Source organism: Eschrichtius robustus, chromosome 7, assembly GCF_028021215.1.
Source record: "Eschrichtius robustus isolate mEscRob2 chromosome 7, mEscRob2.pri, whole genome shotgun sequence".
Classification (NCBI taxonomy): domain Eukaryota; kingdom Metazoa; phylum Chordata; class Mammalia; order Artiodactyla; family Eschrichtiidae; genus Eschrichtius; species Eschrichtius robustus.
In genome coordinates this window covers 111119812-111138663 of record NC_090830.1, presented here as the reverse complement: position 1 = coordinate 111138663, position 18852 = coordinate 111119812, and the positions used below count along the sequence as shown (strand labels likewise).

The 18852-nt window shown below is 38.6% G+C and overlaps 1 protein-coding gene across 1 annotated transcript in view; it reads right to left on the bottom strand.

The window, feature by feature from the left end:
• WNT8B (Wnt family member 8B) overlaps window positions 1–8508 on the bottom strand; it is a 45820-nt gene extending 37312 nt beyond the window's left edge. Inside the window, exon 1 of the mRNA XM_068547905.1 lies at window positions 8447–8508. Within this exon, the coding sequence (XP_068404006.1) occupies window positions 8447–8508 (62 nt within the window). The remainder of the gene's footprint in view (window positions 1–8446) is intronic.
• Window positions 8509–18852: the final 10344 nt, after the last annotated feature.

Below are 18852 nucleotides of genomic sequence, written 5' to 3'. Positions count from 1 at the left end.
TTAGGAATATTTTAATCAGCTTATTTCTCTCAAATTTTCTTTCTTATGCATGAACATGAAATCTATGTTTAAGTAAGTTTATAATAGTATAAGATTAAAAACCCTAATTAGTAAGAAAACATTGTCCTATAGTTTAATTGACGTGTTTTTCCTGTCTTAAGGTAGTGGTGCATCATAGAATTGTTGGCATCTGAGATTCTCTGAAATTTAGTGTTGTTGTTGTTATTATTATTAATAACTTGTACCTTTTATGTCTTGTTTAAGGAATCTTTCCTACCCATAGGTTATAAAGATAATCTCTGGGACTTCCCTGGTGGCACAGTGGTTAAGAATCTGCCTGCCGATGCAGGGGATGCGGGTTCAATCCCTGATCCGGGAAGATCCCACATGCCGCGGAGCAACTAAGCCTGTGAGCCACAACTACTGAGCCCACGTCCCGCATCTACTGAAGCCCACATGCTCTAGAGCCCATGCTCCGCAACAAAAGAAGCCACCACAGTGAGAAGCCCGCGCACAGCAACAAAGGTTAGCCCCTGTTCGCCACAACTAGAGAAAGCCTGCGCACCGCAACGAAGACCCAACACAGCCAAAAAAAAATTAAAAAAAAAATTTTTTTAATCATTAAAAAAAGATAATCTCTGATATTGTGTTCTAAAAATATTATAGTTTGCCCTTTATATTTAGACTCTGAATTCACTAAGAACTGATTTTTGTAAGGTAGGGGTCCAATTTAGTTACTTTTCATGTGGATAACAAAGTACCATTTATCAGAAAAAGCTATCTATCCTTTTTTCACTGCTCCTTTTTACCAGCTCTATCGTAAGTCAAGTTTTCATTTATTCATGGGTCTGTTTCTGGGCTATTTTATTTCATTGGCTACATTTTTTATCTCTATGTTAGTAAGATACATTTTAATTATTAGGGATTTATAATAATTATTTATATTTTGTATGGCAAGTCCTCCCATCTAGTTCTTCAGAATCACCTTGTCAATTTCCCCCTCCTTCCAAAACACTTTTAGGATTTTGATTGGAATTTATCAGATCTACAGATTAATTTGGGGAGAACTGGCATCTTCACAGCACTGAGTCTTCCATCCATGACTATGATACAGCCCTCCATTTATTCAGTTATTCTATAATGTTACTCAGTGAAGTTTAATAATATTCTCCTCCAAGGTCTTAGATGTATTTTGCTAAATTTATTCCTAAGTACTTCATATTTTTCATGCTACTGTGAGATCATTTTTTAACATTGTTGCTGACGTGTAAAAATTCAACTGATTTTTGTACATTGGCTTTGTATCCAGAAATATAATATTATTCATCTTAATTCTAATATTTTGTGGTATATTCTTTTGCCTTTTCTATGTTAACACATCATATGATCTGAAAATAGTGACTGTTTCTTCCTTCCGTTTCTTTTTCTTATTTTTCTGTGTCAGCTAAGACCTCTAGTTCCATATCGAATAGAAGTGATGATCGTGGCAACCTTAGTCTTGTTCATAAAATTGGAGGGAATACTTTGAATGCTTCACCATAAAATAAGATTTTTAAAAATTATTTATTTTTGGCTGCGTTGGGTCTTCATTGCTTCTTAAGTTTTTTTAACATCTTTATTGGAGTATAATTGCTTTACAATGGTGTGTTAGTTTCTGCTTTATAACAAAGTGAATCAGCTATACATACACATATATCCCCATATCTCCTCCCTCTTGCATCTCCCTCCCACCCTCCCTATCCCACCACTCTACGTGGTCACAAAGCACCGAGCTGATCTCCCTGTGCTATGCGGCTGCTTCCCACTAGCTATCTATTTTACATTTGGTAGTATTTATAAGTCCATGCCACACTCTCACTTCGTCCCAGCTTACCCTTACCCCTCCCCATGTCCTCAAGTCCATTCTCTATGTCTGCGTCTTTATTCCTGTCCTGCCCCTAGGTTCTTCACAACCATTTTTTTTTTTTTTTTAGATTCCACATATATGTGTTAGCATATGGTATTTGTTTTTCTCTTTCTGACTTACTTCACTCTGTATGACAGACTCTAGGTCCATCCACCTCACTACAAATAACTCAATTTCGTTTCGTTTTATGGCTGAGTAATATTCCATTGTATATATGTGCCACATCTTCTTTATCCATTCATCCGATGATGGACACTTAGGTTGCTTCCATGTCCTGGCTATTGTAAATAGAGCTGCAATGAACATTGTGGTACATAACTCTTTTTGAATTACGGTGTTCTCAGGGTATATGTCGAGTAGTGGGATTGCTGGGTCGTATGGTAGTTCTATTTTTAGTTTTTTAAGGAACCTCCATACTGTTCTCCATAGTGGCTGTATCAATTTACATTCCCACCAACAATGCAAGAGGGTTCCCTTTTCTCCACACCCTCTCCAGCATTTATTGTTTGTAGATTTTTTGATGATGGCCATTCTGACCGGTGTGAGGTGATATCTCATTGTAGTTTTGATTTGCATTTCTCTAATGATTAGTGATGTTGAGCATTCTTTTATGTGTTTGTTGGCAATCTGTATATCTTCTTTGGAGAAATGTCCACTTAGATCTTCTGTCCACTTTTGGATTGGGTTGTTTGTTTTTTGATATTGAACTGCATGAGCTGCTTGTAAATTTTGGAAATTAATCCTTTGTCAGTTGCTTCATTTGCAAATATTCTCTCCCATTCTGAGGGTTGTCTTTTGGTCTTGTTTATGGTTTCCTTTGCTGTGCAAAAGCTTTTAAGTTTCATTAGGTCCCACTTGTTTATTTTTGTTTTTATTTCCATTTCTCTAGGAGGTGAGTCAAAAAGGATCTTGCTGTGATTTATGTCATAGAGTGTTCTGCCTATGTTTTCCTTTAAGAGTTTTATAGTGTCTGGCCTTACATTTAGGTCTTTAATCCATTTTGAGTTTATTTTTGTGTATGGTGTTAGGGAGTGTTGGAAGTTCATTCTTTTACATGTAGCTGTCCAGTTTTCCCAGCACCATTTATTGAAGAGGCTGTCTTTTCTCCATTGTATATTCTTGCCTCCTTTATCAAAAATAAAGTGACCATATGTGCATTGGTTTATCTCTGGGCTTTCTATCCTGTTCCATTGATCTGTATTTCTGTTTTTGTGCCAGTACCATACTACCTTGATTACTGTAGCTTTGTAGTATAGTCTGAAGTCCAGGAGCCTGATTCCTCCAGCTCTGTATTTCTTTCTCAAGATTGCTTTGGGGCTTCCCTGGTGGCGCAGTGGTTGAGAATCGGCCTGCCAATGCAGGGGACGCGGGTTCGAGCCCTGGTCTGGGAAGATCCCGCATGCCGCGGAGCAACTTGGCCCGTGAGCCACAATTACTGAGCCTGCGCATCTGGAGCCTGTGCTCAGCAACGAGAGGCCGCGATAGTGAGAGGCCTACGCACCGCGATGGAGAGTGGCCCCCACTTGCCACAACTAGAGAAAGCCCTCGCACAGAAACGAAGACCCAACACAGCCATACATACATACATACATAAATAAAAAGAATGTAAGCAGACAAAAATAGCATTAAAAAAATAAAAAATTAAAAAAAAAAAAAGATTGCTTTGGCTATTCGGGGTCTTTTGTGTTTCCATACAGATTGTGAAATATTTTGTTCTAGTTCTGTGAAAAATGCCATTGGTAGTTTGATAAGGATTGCATTGAATCTGTGGTTTAATTTGGGTAGTATAGTCATTTTCACAATGTTGATTCTTCCAATCCAAGACATGGTATATCTCTCCGTCTGTTTGTATCATCTTTAATTTCTTTCATCAGTGTCTTATAGTTTTCTGCATACAGGGCTTTTGTCTCCTTAGGTAGGTTTATTCCTAGTATTTTATTATTTTTGTTGCAATGGTAAATGGGAGTGTTTCCTTAATTTCACTTTCAGATTTTTCATCATTAGTGTATAGGAATGCAAGAGATTTCTGTGCATTAATTTTGTATCCTGCTACTTTACCAAATTCGTTGATTAGCTCTAGTAGTTTTCTGGTAGCATCTTTAGGGTTCTCTATGTATAGTATCATGTCATCTGCAAACAGTGACAGCTTTACTTCTTCTTTTCCGATTTGGATTCCTTTTATTTCTTTTTCTTCTCTGATTGCTGTGGCTAAAACTTCCAAAACTATGTTGAATAATAGTGGTGAGAGTGGACAACCTTGTCTTGTTCCTGATCTTAGAGGAAATGGTTTCAGTTTTTCACCACTGAGAACGATGTTGGCTGTGGGTTTGTCATATATTGCCTTTATTATGTTGAGGTAGGTTCCCTCTATGCCTACTTTCTGGAGGGTTTTTATCATAAATGGGTGTTGAATTTTGTTGAACGCTTTTTCTGCATCTATTGAGATGATCATATGGTTTTTCTCCTTCAGTTTGTTAATATGGTTTATCACATTGATTTCTTTGCATATATTGAAGAATCCTTGCATTCCTGGGATAAACCTCACTTGATCATGTTGTATGATCCTTTTAATGTGTGTGGATCATGTTGTATGATCCTTTCCTTGTTGGATTCTCTTTGCTAGTATTTTGTTGAGGATTTTTGCATCTATGTTCATCAGTGTTATTGGCCTGTAGTTTTCTTTCTTTGTGACATCTTTGTCTGGTTTTGGTATCAGAGTGATGGTGCCCTCGTAGAATGAGTTTGGGAGTGTTCCTCCTTCTGCTATATTTTGGAAGAGTTTGAGAAGTATAGGTGTTAGCTCTTCTCTAAATGTTTGATAGAATTCTCCTGTGAAGCCATCTGGTCCTGGGCTTTTGTTTGTTGGAAGATTTTTAATCCCAGTCTCAATTTCAGTGCTTGTGATTAGTCTGTTTATATATTCTATTTCTTCCTGGTTCAGTCTCAGAACATTGTGCTTTTTAGGAATTTGTCCATTTCTTCCAGGTTGTCCATTTTATTGGCATATAGTTGCTTGTAGTAATCTCTCCTGATCCTTTGTATTTCTGAACTGTCAATTGTTACTTCTCCTTTTTCATTTCTAATTCTATTGATTTGAGTCTTCTCCCTTTTTTTCTTGATGAGTCTTGCTAATAGTTTATCAATTTTGTTTATCTTCTCAAAGAACCAGCTTTTAGTTTTATTGATCTTTGCTATTGTTTCCTTCATTTCTTTTTCATTTATTTCTGATCTGATCTTTATGATTTCTTTCCTTCTGCTAACTTTGGGGGTTTTTTGTTCTTCTTTCTCTAATTGCTTTAGGTGTAAGGTTAGGTTGTTTATTTGAGGTGGTTCTTGTTTCTTGAGGTAGGATTGTATTGCTATAAACTTCCCTCTTAGAAGTGCTTTTGCTGCATCTCACAGGTTTTGGGTCATCATGTTTTCATTGTCATTTGTTTCTGGGGATTTTTTGATTTCCTCTTTGATTTCTTCAGTGATCTCTTGGTTATTAAGTAGTGTATTGTTTAGCCTCCATGTGTTTGTATTTTTTACAGATTTTTTCCCTGTAATTGATATCTAGTCTCATACCGTTGTGGTCGGAAAAGATACTTGATATGATTTCAATTTTCTTAAATTTACCAAGGGTTGATTTGTGACCCAAGATATGATCTATCCTGGAGGATGTTCCATGAGCACTTGAGAAGAAAGTGTATTCTGTTGTTTTTGGATGGAATGTCCTATAAATATCAATTAAGTCCATCTTGTTTAATGTATCATTTAAAGCTTGCGTTTCCTTATTTATTTTCATTTTGGATGATCTGTCCATTGGTGAAAGTGGGGTGTTAAAGTCCCCTACTATGAATGTGTTACTGTCAATTTCTCCTTTTATGGCTGTTAGCATTTGCCTTATGTATTGTGGTGCTCCTATGTTGGGTGCATAAATATTTACAATTGTTATATCTTCTTCTTGGATTGATCCCTTGATCATTATGTAGTGTCCTTCTTTGTCTCTTGTAATAGTCTTTATTTTAAAGTCTACTTTGTGTGATATGAGAATTGCTAGTCCAGCTTTCTTTTGATTTCCATTTGCATGGAATATCTTTTTCCATCCCCTCACTTTCAGTCTGTATGTGTCCCTAGGTCTGAAGTGGGTCTCTTGTAGAAAGCATATATATGGGTCTTGTTTTTGTATCCATTCAACCAGTCTATGTCTTTTGGTTGGAGCATTTAATCCATTTACATTTAAAGTAGTTATCAATATGTATGTTCCTATTACCGTTTTCTTGATTGTTTTGGGTTTGTTATTGTAGGTCTTTTCCTTCTCTTGTGTTTCCTGCCTAGAGAAGTTCCTTTAGCATTTGTTGTAAAGCTGGTTTGGTGGTGCTGAATTCTGTTAGCTTTTGCTTGTCTGCAAAGGTTTTAATTTCTCTGTCGAGTCTGAATGAGATCCTTGCTGGGTAGAGTAATCTTGGTTGTAGGTTTTTCCCTTTCATCACTTTAAATATGTCCTGCCACTCCCTTCTGGCTTGCAGAGTTTCTGCTGAAAGATCAGCTGTTAACCTTGTGGTGATTCCCTTGTATGTTATTTGTTGTGTTTCCCTTGCTGCTTTTAATATTTCTTCTTTGTATTTAATTTTTGATAGTTTGATTAATATGTGTCTTGGCATGTTTCTCCTTGAATTTATCCTATATGGGACTCTGTGCTTCCTGGACTTGATTGACTACTTCCTTTCCCATATTAGGGAAGTTTTCAACTATAATCTCTTCAAATATTTTCTCAGTCCCTTTCTTTTTCTCTTCTTCTTCTGGGACCCCTATAATTCGAATGTTGGTGCGTTTAATGTTGTCCCATAGGTCTCTAAGACTGTCCCCAATTTTCTTCATTCTTTTTTCTTTATTCTGCTCTGCAGTAGTTATTTCCACTATTTTATCTTCCTGGTCACTTATCCATTCTTCTGCCTCAGTTATTCTGCTATTGATTCCTTCTAGAGAATTTTTAATTTCATTTATTGTGTTGTTCATCATTGTTTGTTTGCTCTTTAGTTCTTCTAGGTCCTTGTTAAACGTTTCATGTATTTTCTCCATTCTATTTCCAAGATTTTGGATCATCTTTACTATCATTATTCTAAATTCTTTTTCAGGTAGACTGCCTATTTCCTCTTCATTTGTTTGGTCTGGTGGGTTTTTACCTTGCTCCTTCATCTGCTGTGTGTTTTTCTGTCTTCTCATTTTGTTTCACTTACTGTGTTTGGGGTCTCCTTTTTGCAGGCTGCAGGTTTGGAGTTCCCATTGTTTATGGTGTCTGCCCCCAGTGGCTAAGGTTGGTTCAGTGGGTTGTGTAGGCTTCCTGGTGGAGGGGACTGGTGCCTGTGTTCTGGTGGATGAGGCTGGATCTTGTCTTTCTGGTGGGCAGGACCGCGTCTAGTGGTGTGTTTTGGGGTGTCTGTGAGCTTATTATGATTTTAGGCAGCCTCTCTGCTAGTGGGTGGGGTTGTGTTCCTATCTTGCCAGTTGTTTGGCATAGGGTGTCCAGCACTGTAGCTTGCTGGTCTTTGAGTGAAGCTGGGTCTTAGCGTTGAGATGGAGATCTCTGGGAGAGCTTTCGCCATTTGGTATTATGTGGAGCTGGGAGTTCTCTGGTGGACCAATGTCCTGAACTCGGCTCTCCCACCTCAGAGGCACAGGCCTGACACCTGGCTGGAGCACTAAGACCCTGTCAGCCACATGGCTCAGAAGAAAAGGGAGAAAGAAAGAAAGAGAGAAAGAGAGAGAGAGAGAGAGAGAGAGAAAGAAAGGAAGGAAGGAAGGAAGGAAGGAAGGAAGGAAGGAAGGAAGGAAGGAAGGAGGAAAGAAAGAAAATAAAGTTACTAAAATAAAAAATAATTATTAGAAATAGAAAAATTAAAAAGTAATAAAAAAAGACAAAAGAAGAAAGAAAGAAAGAAGAGAGCAACAAAACCAAAAAACAAATCCACCAATGATAACAAGTGCTAAAAAGTATACTAAAAAAAAAAACCCCCAAAAAAACCGACAGACAGAACCCTAGGACAAATGGTAAAAGCAAAGCTATACAGACAAAATCACACAAAGAAGCATACACATACACACTCACAAAAAGAGAAAAAGGAAAAAAATATATATGTATACATATATTAAAAACAAGGAGGAAGAGAGCAACCAAATCAATAAACAAATCTACCAATGATAATAAACTCTAAATACTAAACGAAGATAAACCTAAAGCCAGGAACAAATTAGATGCAGAAAGCAAACCCCAAATCTACAGTTGCTCCCAAAGTCCACCATCTCAATTTTGGGATGATTCGCTGTCTATTCAGGTATTCCAGAGATGCAGGGTACATCAAGTTGATTGCGGAGATTTAATCCACTGCCCCTGAGGCTGATGGGAGAAATTTCCCTTTCTCTTCTTTGTTCGCACAGCTCCTGGGGTTCAGCTTTGGATTTGGCCCTGCCTCTGCGTGTAGGTCACCTGAGGGCGTCTGTTCTTTGCTCAGACAGGACAGGGTTAAAGGAGCAGCTGATTAGGGGGCTCTGGCTCACTCGGGCCGGGGGAGGGAGGGGTACGGAATGCGGGGCGAGCCTCCGGCAGCTGAGGCCGCCATGACGTTGCAACAGCCTGAGGCGCGCCGTGTGTTCTCCCGGGGAAGTTGTCCCTGGATCACGGGACCCTGGCAGTGGCGGGCTGCACAGGCTCCCGGGAGGGGAGGTGTGGAGAGTGACCTGTGCTTTCACACAGGCTTCTTGGTGGCGGCAGCAGCAGCCTTAGCGTCTCATGCCCGTCTCTGGGGTCCGCGGTGATAGCCGCGGCTCGTGCCCGTCTCTGGAGCTCGTTTAGGTGGCGCTCTGAATCCCCTCTCCTCACGCACCCGGAAACAGTGGTCTCTTGTCTCTTCGGCAGCTCCAGACTTTTTCCTGGACTCCCTCCCGGCTAGCTGTGGCGCACTAGCCCCCTTCAGGCTGTGTTCACGCCGCCAACCCTAGTCCTCTCCCTGGGATCCGACCGAAGCCCGAGCCTCAGCTCCCAGCCCCCGCCCGCCCCGGCGGGTGAGCAGACAAGCCTCTCGGGCTGGTGAGTGCTGGTCGGCACCGATCCTCTGTGCGGGAGTCTCTCTGCTTTGCCCTCCGCACCCCTGTGGCTGCGTTCTCCTCCGTGGCTCCGAAGCTTCCCCCCTCCGCCACCTGCAGTCTCCGCCCGCGAAGGGGCTTCCTAGTGTGTGGAAACTTTTCCTCCTTCACAGCTCCCTCCCAGAGGTGCAGGTCCTGTCCCTAATCTTTTGTCTCTGTTTTTCCTTTTTTCTTTTGCCCTACCCAGGTACGTGGGGAGTTTTTTGCCTTTTGGGAGGTCTGAGGTCTTCTGCCAGTGTTCAGTAGGCGTTCTGTAGGAGTTGTTCCACATGTAGATGTATTTCTGATGCATTTGTGGGGAGGAAGGTAATCTCCACGTCTTACTCCTCTGCCATCATGAAGGTCTCTAACTTCTTAAGTTGTATGACATTTTGTTCTCATTCTTGGATCACTTGCTCTGGGGGAAGCCAACTGCCCTGCTGGGGGCACACTCAACAGCCCTATTGTGATCATCTTCTTTTCAAAATCATTTAATATTATAAATTTCCTTTCAGGTACTGCTTTAGCTGTGTCACATGTGTGGTGTATTTACGTCACTCAGTTCTACATATTTTTGAATTCTAGAGAATATATACTTTGTAATGTTGGGTATCTTCTAAGTATGTGCATTAGATTAAATTGTGAATTATGTTGTTCAGAATTGTTAAAACTTCTTGATGAATTGATCTTCTTTATCTCAAGTAATGCTTTCTTGCTTTAAAGTTTATTTGTCAGATATTAATATAGTTGTTGTTAGTGTTGGCCTGGTATTTTTTTTTCCATCTTTTTACTTCAAAACTTTGTGTCCTTATGATTTATGTCTCTCGTGTAAAACCTCATAAAGATAAATTTACCTTTAATCAATCTATTTTTGCTTTAAATGGGACTGTTTAATCTGTTTACTGTGATTACCGATATATTTGAATTTCCTTCTATGTGATTTTTATCTGTTCCACCTTCCCCACATGTATCTTTTTGTATCTTTTCTTGCCTCTTTTAAAGGGATTGAATATTTTTTCATTCCTTATTTCCCTGTAGTAACTTAGAAATCATACACTTTCTCTATTCTTTTAGTGTTTACCCTTGAAATTTTATTATCCATATTCAACTTTTCAAAGTCCCAAGGTAATCAGTGTAAACCACACCTGACACTAAAAGACTGTAGAAAACTTTGACTCCAATTATCTTCCTTCCAATTTATATGCTATTATTTTCATGCACTTTAATTCTATCTTGTTTTATTTAAACCCCATAAGACATTGTCATTATTATTTAATCTAGTTATTGCTTTTTTAGAGTCACCCACGTATTTACCACTTTCTTTGCTAATTATTTTATCTGTGGTCTTAAAAAACAGATCATTTTCCTTCTACTTGCATTACAACCTTTAGAATTCCTGTAGTGTGTTCGAAAACTCAGTTTTTGTTTGAAATATTTTAATTTCATTCTTGTTTTTGAAAGATAGCTTTACTAAATATACATTCTAGGTTTATAATTATTTTATTTGAGCATATAAATATATTATTGTTTTCTGGCTTCCATTGTTCCTTCTGAAATGTCAGCTGTAAATCTAATAATCTTTCTTTTGAAAGTAGTGACTTTCTGTCTGCTTTTAAGACAGTCTTTTTGTCTTGGGTGTTCTGCAGCTACACTATGCTGTTTCTAAAGGTGGGTTTCTTTTCTCTTTTTTTTTTTTTGGCCACGCTACTTGCAGAATCTTAGTTCCATGACCAGGGATCAACAGTGAAAGTGCAGAGTCCTGACCACTGGACCACCAGGGAATTCCCAAAGGTGGGTTTCTTTTGTAAAAAATTTATTTTATTGACATATACAGCAAAGTGATTTAGTTATACATATTTATGCATTATTTTTCATATGCTTTTACATTATGGTTTATCACAGGATATTGAATATAGTTCCCTGTGCTATAGAGTAGGACCTTGTCATTTATCCATTCTCTATATAATAGTTTGCATCTGCTAATCCCAGACTCTCAATCCATCACTCTCCTCCCCCTCCCTTGGCAACCACACATCTGTTCTCTATGTCTGTGAGTCTGTTTCTGTTTCGCAGATAAGTTCATTTGTGTCATATTTTAGATTCCACAAATGGCATTATTTCATTCTTTCTTATGGCTGAGTAGTGCTCTATTGTGTGTGTGTGTGTGTGTGTGTGTGTGTGTGTGTATATATATATATACACTACATCTTCTTTATCCATTTATCTGTCGATGGACATTTAGCTTGCTTCCATGTCTTGGCTACTGTAAATAATTATGCCACATTCTTGAATATCATCTAGTTTAAAGGTTCCTCAGTTCTGTTTACTTTTTCCCCTACTCAGCTTTGAAGAGCTTTACCCCCAAAGCTCACTTTTAGTCTTAATAACTTCTCACTAAAGTGTGCTTTCACTGTAATCCATTCAACCTTCTTCTGGGTTGTTGGAATCCTAGACCTTGTGCCTGTAACATGCTTTGTGTAGAGTTTAAGCTAAACCACAGATGGACCAGTCAAGTTTAGGAGCTTTTCTAGGATCTGTGTCCTTTAGCTATTTCACTTCTCATTTGAACTTACAGATTCTTGAAAAGTCCAAGGATTTTCACAAAAGTCTCTTATAAAAGCACATGTAGAACCTATCAGAAAAGAGATTAAGAAAGAGGTGGGGGTGACATGAGGACTGCTCTTTTTAAGGTAGGTACTTATAAGTTGAGGTTTTCTTATGTAGGCATTATTTCAAGCAGTAGTGTTTGTGTCCAATATTGGGCTCACAGATGAAGCTTGAGACAGAGAATTTGACAAGGACAAAAGAGAACAACAATGTTAGAAAATGTGAAGAGTAAAACTAGTGTTAAGAGAGCCTAATAACAAATTTATTCCTGACTATAAAAAGACAATTTAATGATTCCATTGAGGACCAAATGGGAAAAGACAGCAATTGCTTTAGAAAGGATTTCGTCTGGATATTAGGAAGACCTTTCTGACAACTAAAAGTTATTGGATGCTGGAATTCATTTTCAGAAAAATGGTGAGATCTTCTCTGGAGATATTTAAAGAGAGTACAATCTGCTCTCCTTTCAAACTGCTTGAAGGTGGTTCATTCATTCATTCAACACATATATAATGAGTGGCTGTGTTGTTCTAGATGCTATTCTATGCACAAGGGATACAGCTCTCAAAAAGTAGGAATGAACTCTTTGTCATAGAACTTACATTACAGAGGTGGTGATGGTGGGGGAGATGGATAATGAATAAATGACAAAGCAATTTCATATGATACGTGCTATAAAGCAAGATAATTAATAAGAAATGACTAGAGACCTACTTTAGATCAGGTGGTGATGGAAGGCATTTCTGAAGAGGGGATGTATGAAATGAGACATGAAAGACAGGAAAGAGGCATCTCGCATGGATCCACGGAGGAGCAGTCCAGTGAATGGAATAGTAGATGCAAAGGTCCAGAGGTAGGAACAAGTTGGGCAGGTTTATGGAATGAAAAGAAGACCTGTAAGGCTGAAGCATAGTAAGCAAAGATGGGGAGAATAGTTGGAGATAAGGTCAAAGAGGTAGAATAAACTAAATCAGGAAGAACCTTCAAGATATTTGGATTTGATTCTAAGAGAAGTGGGAAGCCGTAGGAAGGTTTTAAGCAGGGGAGTATTGTGATATGGTTTATATTATTGAAAAATGTATTCTGGTTGTTGTGTGAAGAATGCATTAGAAGAATGATAGAATAGAAGCAGGGAAAACCATTTAGGAGACTGCTGTGGAGGTCTCCTAAATGGAGACCAGGTGGAAGATGATGGTGGCCTGGCCAATGATGGTAGCAGCAGATGTAAAGAAAAGTAGACAGATCCAAAGATTTTTTCCAATACATTGGTTCTATGATTTTCAGAGGAAATTAATTTTTTATTTCAAAATGAAAAATAATGTAGGCATGCAAGAAACACGAACATTTAACTTTCAGTGCCTATGATTTCACAATGGCTTGTACACTTAACATTGTTTGCGGATGGGAAAGGCATTCTTTAAAACGAGAGCACTGATGAAATCAGGGTCATACTGGTGTTATGGAATGGTCTCGATGGAGATGCATTCTCTGCTTTGTACATTGACAAAGACTCTTTTCTTCTTCTCAGTCCTCTGAAGTCATAGCATGCTTATTAATGATAAGACTAGTAAGATAATTTATGGCACATCCTGCAGAACCTTGTATGTAGGCTAAGGACACCATATTTTATTTTGTAGGGGGAGTCATGGAAGATTTTTCTGAACAGAGGAATACTTATGATTAAAAACTTTTATTAAAAATGTTAATTTGGTAAATAATGGATCAAAGGGGAGAGATCCTGGAGATAAGAGAATCACTTATAAAACTCTTGCAGTTATCCAGGAAAGAAGTAATAAGGCTTGGGCTTCCCTGGTGGCACGGTGCTTAAGAATCTGCCTGCCAATGCAGGGGACACGGGTTCGAGCCCTGGTCCAGGAAGATCCCACATGCTGCGGAGCAACTAAGCCCGAGCGCCACAGCTACTGAGCCTGCGCTCTAGAGCCTGTGAGCCACAACTACTGAGCTCACGAGCCACAGCTACTGAGCCCGTGTGCCACAGCTACTGAGCCCGTGTGCCACACTACTGAAGCCCACGCACCTAGAGCCCATGCTCCGCAGCAAGAGAAGCCACCGCAATGAGAAGCCCGCGCACTGCAATGAAGAGTAGCCCCCGCTCACCGCAACTACGCAGCAACCAAAACCCAACGCAGCCATAAATAAATAAATAAATAAATAAATAAATAAATAAATAAATAAATAAATAAATAAGTCAAAAAAAAGAAAAAGAAGTAATAAGGCTTTACTTTAGACTAAGGTAGAGATAGAAGTGGGAGAGGAAGGAACTGATGAGATGAGAAACATTTTGGTGGCTGACTTACAGCCTTCAACACAACTTACAGATGGAACTGATTGGAATTAGTAAGTGGAGGAGAAGTAGGCAAAGGTTGTTTCTGAGATTTTGAATCGGATGACTAGGACGCTGTTAAGAGAAAGTGGAGTACAGAAAAAGAGATGGTTTGGGGCAAGAAGAAATAATAATTCACAATGATGAGAATTATACTTAACATTTCTGAACTGTACACTTAAAATGGTTAAGATGATAAATTTTATGTTATGTATTTTTTACCACAATTTTTATGAAAAAAGAGGAAACCGAATAAAGGAAAGAGTAATAAAGGCAAGCTATTCTGTATCAGCAACAGCAATCTGCCAAAGGACAGGCTGGAGAGAGAGAAAAGAATGCCTTAATTTGGTGCATTATAGGGCAAGTCAAGGCGACCGATGGTGATTATTCAGCTTAAGTCCTGCAAGAGTGAAACATGGTATCTAATGACCATATCAGCCTGTCCAAGAGCCAGCCCTCCAAGAAACCCTCTGGGGTTTTATTTTGCTCTGGACTTCTGAAGAAATATGTTTCATATTTTTAAAAAATAAGCACCAAGCAATACACAAAGCTGTCCTCACCCAAGTGATCATACCTCTGCCAATGTGCTAGAGGAAGAGTGATGAAATGACACCTCACCTATGGCTTTAAATGGCTTCTTGCCTAGCCATTGCCTGTATTGTTTAGCTACCCAGGTTTTTTGAGCACCAGCCTGGATGGCTCCCTGTGAGGGTATTTTTTTGGTGTGTTTCTCACTAGTCATGGTTATCCCTTCCTTATCTGTCATTCCCTAGTCTCTCTCTCTCTCTCTCTCTCTTTTTTTTTGTAATTCAGCCATATTGAGATATAACTGACAAATAAAATTGTAAGATATTTAAAATGTACATCTTGATTTGACATACATATGAAAGGCTTCCTCGAATTAGTTAATTAACACATCCATCACCTCACATAGTCATCTTTTTTGTGTGTGGGAGTACACTTAAGTTCTACTCTCTTAGCAAATTTCAATTATACAATGCAGTGTTATCGACTTCTACCCCTCCCCAGCTTCCTATCACATTTTATAAGCAACCACTGATCTTTCCATCACTATAGATTAGTTTTCATTTTCTAGAATTTTATATAGATGGAATCATATACAGGACGTACTCTTTCTGTCTGTGTTATTTTATTCAGTATAATGTTTTTGAGGTTCTTCCAAGTTGTTCATTAGTCAACAGTTCATTTCTTTTTTTTTTTGCTGAGTAGTATTCCATTGTATGAATATACCACATTTTGTTTACCCATTTACCTGTAGATGGTCATAAGGATTCTTTCCAGTTCTTAGTTTTTACAAAGAAAGCTGCTATTAACATTTAATACAAGTCTTTGTGTGCACATGTACTTTCATTTATTTGGGGTAAATACTTAGAAATGGAATGACTGGTTCACATGGTAGGTGCAGCTTAACATTTTAAGAAACTGACAAACTTTTCCAAAGTGGTTATATCATCTTACATTTCTACCAGCAGTGACCATTTTACATTTCTTCCAGCTACCTGGGGACACTGACAACACCAAATGCTGGTGAAGGTGTAGAGCAGTAGGAACTCTCATTCATTACTAGTAGGGATGCAAAATGGTACAGTTACATTGAAAGACAAATTGGCAGTTTCTTACAAAACTAAACATACTCTTACCATATGATCCAGCAACCCAAAGGAACTGAAAACTATGTCCACACAAAAACCTGCATACAGATGTTTATAGCAGCTTTATTCATAACTGCCAAAACTTGGAAGCAACCAAGATGTCCTTCAATAGGTGAATGGGTAAATAACTGTGTTACATCCAGACAATGGAATATTATTCAGCTTTAAAAAGCAATGCACAATCAAGCCATAAAAAGGCATGGAGGAACCGTAAATGCATATTACTAAGTAAAAGAAGCCAATCTGAAAAGGTTACATGCTGTATGCTTCCAGCTATATGACATTCTGGAAAAGGCAAAACTATGGAGACTAAACTCAGTGGTTGCCAGGGATCGGAAGGGAGAGATGAATAGGTGGAACACAGAGGATTTTTAGGGCAGTGAAATTACTCTGTATGATACTATAATGATGGATACATATCATTATACATTTATCCAAACCCATAGAAACCCTGGAGTGAACCCTAATGGAAACTATGGACTTTGGGTGATTACGATGTGTCAATGTAGATTCATTTATGTAGATTCATCTCCGATCTGATGGGAGATGTTGATAATAGGAGAGGCTATGCATATGTGGGGACAGGGGTGTATGGGAAATCTCTGTACTTTCCTTGTAATTTTGTTGTGAACATAAACCTGCTCTTAAAAAAATATTTTAAAAAATCATTTACAAAAAGTTAGAAGACAGCCTATTCTTGTATTAGAAGTAGATATGGGCAGAGGTGGATTTCCCATAAGACTAAATTAGAGCCCCTTGAACTGCCAAATGTTTTTGTAAAATTTATAAAAATAAGACATTTTTGTATTCTTTTTCTTAGATGGCTCCCCAAATTGTATAAGCTATAGGACACAGAAAATCTAGATCAGTCCAAGATATAGGGGATGGGATCCTTTATCCTGAGTGTTCTTTTTTGAAACTAGCTAAACCATACCTTTCCTGGGAAAGGGGGACTTAGGTTCTAATCAGTGAAAAACTTCAAGATCATTGAATGAACTTGTAATCCTTTTTAGTTTAAGATAAACTAAAAAAGTTTAAAATTTTTAAACATTTATATTCCCAGTATAGTTGGGATCTCTCCCAACTATGACAATATAAAGCTATCATCTGTATGTTGGAGGTTCTTAGTTTGTCTTTAATATTTGTCACTTTCTGGGAATTCCCTGGTGGTCTAGTGGTTAGGACTCTGCATTCTCACTGCCAAGTGGCCGGGTTCGATCCCTGGTTGGGGAACTAAAGTCCCACAAGCTGCGCCAGGCGGCCAAAAATATATATATTTGTCACTTTCTCTTTGATATTTTAAATTTCTTTTTGGTTTTTAAAATTTCCCTCTTTTTCACCTTCTATTTCTCTTAAGGTGTTATCTGTTGTGTTTGTTCACTCTGGTGTTCCTGGTTGTTCAGTCTTTGTTTCTGAATTTTTTTCTTTTATTTCTAATTCTTTCATGAGTTCTGTCACTTTATTTCTGAGTATTTCTGTTTCTGATTTCTACTATTCTTTTATGTCTTGTATCATTTAAAAATTTTTTTGGTTTGTTTTGAAGCAGAATATAATAGCTTTAATGTGTTCTGGTGTGCTTTCATTTTCATTGTCTGTAAAAATGTTATCTCATTCTCCTTTTCCTTATAATAACTTTTATTGGATTTAATCTTTTAAAAAACTTTTTTTATAATAATAAATCACCTTTATTGAGTGCTTTCTATTCAATATATGCCAGACATTGCCCTAAACGCTTTATCTTTTTTTTTAATTAATTAATTTATTTATTTATTTTTGTCTGTGTTGGGTCTTTGTTGCAGTGCCTGGGCTTTTTCTAGTTGCAGTGAGTGGGAGCTACTCTTCATTGCGGTGCGTGGGCTTCTCATTGCGGTGGCTTCTCTCGTTGTGGAGCACGGGCTCTAGGCGTGGGGGCTTCAGTAGTTGTGGCACTCAGGCTCAGTAGCTGTGGCACGTGGGCTCTAGAGCGCAGGCTCAGTAGTTGTGGCGCACAGGCTTAGTTGCTCCACAGCATGTGGTATCTTCCCGCACCAGGGCTTGAACCTGTATCCCCTGCATTGGCAGGTGGATTCTTAACCACTGCACCACCAGGGAAGCCCTACTGGATTTAATCTTGATACTTTTCTGTTACTTATTTTTATGGGATGTTGGTTTTCCTGAATTTTTACAGGATAGGTGTGTAGTGTTTAAAAATATGGTGTCTTGCTTTCTGCAACTTCCTGACATTGTTCCCTTCCCCCACTTGATCTGACCTTCTCTTTCCCTGGCTCTGTTGATCACCATTACCAGGTGGATAGTTCTCTCAGGAAGGAGACAAACTGCTTCTGCTTGCTTTGAAAATAAACATTTAAGTAGTGTTAAAGTCCATCAAAAAATAACTGATGGCAGGTATTTGTCTGCAGTTTGAGAGGTCTTGGCACTCAGGACCACTGGGTGAAGACCTCCTCCGTTAACTCTAGGCCGTTTTGCTCTAAGAAAATTCTCTTCGGGGGAATAGTCTAGGCTAGAGTCACCCTCTGAGCTGGGCTCTCTCAATACTGTCTTTCCTTTTCTCCAACTGGGTATGAGATTTAGTCTCAGGCAAAGAAGAAGGAGACTGCTGAGTTCCACTCATGAGGCTGTAACATGGCACAGTAAAAAGGATGTTCACAAAGTGAGGCTCTGGGCCCAGCTCCACCACTACTCGAGCGATAATGAGGAAGTCATTTCACCTTTCTGTGCTCAGAGAATTCTCAGACAAATTTCATTTGCCTAGCAAATTGGTTCCAAATGCTTTGGAACTTAATTATAAAAAAGAAAAGAAGATAGGTAGGGCATGCACTTTCCAGTTCCATTTTGTAAGCATCACACCATTTTTATCCGACACCCTGTCCCTTCTTATATGTGCATGATCTGCTTGGCTTCTGAAAGCTTTTGAGTTTGATACCCTGGGATTGGGTAATTGTTCCCCCAGTTTTATTGAGTTATAATTGACATATAACATTGTATAAGTTTAAGGTGTACAACATGATGATTTGATACACGTATATATCACAAAAGGATTACCACAGTAAGTTTAGTTAATATTCATCACCTGGGACTAAGTTATTTCTAAGGCCATGTTTTTCAAAGTGTGATCTAAGGGTTTGTTAAAGTGAAGATTCCTGGGCTCCACACCAGGTTTACTTAATCAGAATCGTGAGAAGTAGCCTAGGAAACTGTGCTTTTAATATGTGCTCCAG